At 47.0% G+C, this 2197-nt stretch overlaps 1 protein-coding gene across 1 annotated transcript in view; it reads right to left on the minus strand.

The window, feature by feature from the left end:
* The window catches only part of LOC106813630 (protein MON2 homolog), a 44162-nt gene that overhangs the window by 5112 nt on the left and 36853 nt on the right, over positions 1-2197 (minus strand). Inside the window, exons 29-30 of the mRNA XM_014817813.1 lie at positions 1579-1712; positions 60-186 (exon numbers count right to left, since the gene is read on the minus strand). Of these exons, the coding sequence (XP_014673299.1) occupies positions 60-186; positions 1579-1712 (261 nt within the window). The remainder of the gene's footprint in view (positions 1-59; positions 187-1578; positions 1713-2197) is intronic.

The raw sequence follows: 2197 nt of genomic DNA on the forward strand, positions 1-2197 counted from the left end.
CCCTCCCTCCCTCCTCCCTCCTTCCCTCCACACTCCTCCCTCCCTCCCTCCTCCCTCACCTATGAAGCTAGAGCTGCTAGCAGCATGGATGGAGCCTTTGTTGAGTATGGCCATCACGTGTGCGGTGAACTCTGCCGGCACCTGACTGCTGAACGGCAGAATGTCGTCCCTCAGCTTCTGTATCACCTGTGATAGAAGACGATGATGCAGTGGATGATTATCTATCATAATTAATAATCATAATCATTAATCATTATCTATCATAATAATAATATCACATTGTGAATGTATCTCTCTCTCTCTCTCTCTCTTCTCGGGTCACTACACTACACTCGGCCTAGCCACTGCCGCACACAGGACCTGGCATGGTGGTTGAAAGCCTCAAGATTGTGAATGTGGGATATGATATGATATGATATATAAAATCACATTTATATATATATATATATATATGTATTGACCGGGGAGATGGTGGCATGCAGTGCGCAAATAAAGAGTGCAAATGAAGCTCATCATGATATCTTACTCTCTGTCTCTCTCTCTCTCTCTCTTATTACCCTTCCCTCCTCTCCCCCTCCTCTTCCTCCCTTCTCTCTACTATCAGTGCACGAGATTAGCGCTATTTTGCCGGTGGCCGGCGGTTCAACCCCATAAACTGCCTGTTCAATACAATATTTACCAATTTCCTTACTAGTTTTTACTTAGTGACTACTAAGAAGTCATTCATGTTCCAGCAATTCCTGTCAAACAAGTAGAACTCCACTGATTGCAATGAAATACTGAAATACTACGAGTATGCCTAATAAACACAAAGCTGATACTTTTATTAACAATGGGATAAATTGAACAAAAGTAATGGCTTGTTCACATTTTGGCTAATTTCATGCCCTGTACTATGCAGGGTGCAAAATTAACGGGAGTCCGGAGTCAAATACTCCCTGATTTACTGTCGGACTCCCTGATTTGACATATGCAGGAGTCCGTGTGACTCCCTGAAAATTCTGCTATACTAACTAGTTCGTTCCGGAGCACTTCTTCGCAGAATTACTGTATTTTTTAAGCTAATATCCAAAGAAAATTTGGCAGACGTGCAACTGCATGAATCTTAAAAATAAGCACATGCATAATTATTGTTAATATCTTTAATTTTGAACCTCATTTTGACTCGCTCATTTTGCTGCGGACTCCCTCTTTTTGAGGGTAGGGAGTCCGTTGGACTCCCTTGTTCAAAAGTTAATTTCATGCCCTGTTACTATCGCTCATAGGGTCTATGTCCCCAGGGTACTGCCGGAACGTACCCTGGGTACGATCCGGTAATATACCGGAACGTACCCTGGTAACTATTTAATATGGTTTGGGTTAGGGTTAGGGTTAGGGATAGGGATAGGGTTAGGGTTAGGGAGTAGGCGGTAGGGGGTAGGCGTAGGCGACTCCCTAGACTCGTTAGTGGAGTAGGCGTAGTACGGTCCGGCATATTAGATAGTACCAAGGTACGTTCCGGTATACCGTACCATACCCAGGGTACGTTCCGGCAGTACCCTGGGGGACATAGACCCTTTCAGCGTTACTATCCTGTACCTTGCAGTCTATTGCCTCGTCGTGCTGGTGTTCCTCCACCGTCATCGTCGCCGGAGGCACGCTTTTCGTAAACAGGAAATGTTCGATGGTCGTCGCCAGCTCCTTCCACATCGTCTCAAAGTGCAGAGCCTCCTCTGGAGATGGAGAGAGAGAGTGAGAGTGAGAGGGAGAGGGAGAGTGAGGAGAGAGAGAGAGAGAGAGAGAGAGAGAGAGAGAGAGAGAGAGAGAGAGAGAGAGAGAGAGAGAGAGAGAGAGAGAGAGAGAGAGAGAGAGAGAGAGAGAGAGAGAGAGAGAGAGAGAGCCGGTGAAGAGACGAGAGAGAGGAGAGAGAGCAGAGAGAGAGGAGAGTGAGAGAGAGGGAGAGAGAGAGAGAAGAGAGAGAGCCAGAGGGAGAGAGAGGAGAGAAGAGAGAGAGAGGGAGAGAGAGAGAGAGAAGGAGGGAAGATGAGAGGGAGAGAGAGAGAGAGAAGAGAGAGAAGAGAGAGAGGAGAGAGAGAGAGAGAGAGAGAGGGAGAGTGAGAGAGAGGGAGAGAGAAGAGAAGAGAGAGAGAGAGAGACGAGAGAGAGGGGAGAGCTGAGAGAGAGAGAGAGAGGACGAGACGAAGAGAGACGAGACGCA

Source organism: Priapulus caudatus, unplaced genomic scaffold (genome assembly GCF_000485595.1).
Source record: "Priapulus caudatus unplaced genomic scaffold, Priapulus_caudatus-5.0.1 Scaffold802, whole genome shotgun sequence".
Taxonomy (NCBI): Eukaryota; Metazoa; Priapulida; class Priapulimorpha; order Priapulimorphida; family Priapulidae; genus Priapulus; species Priapulus caudatus.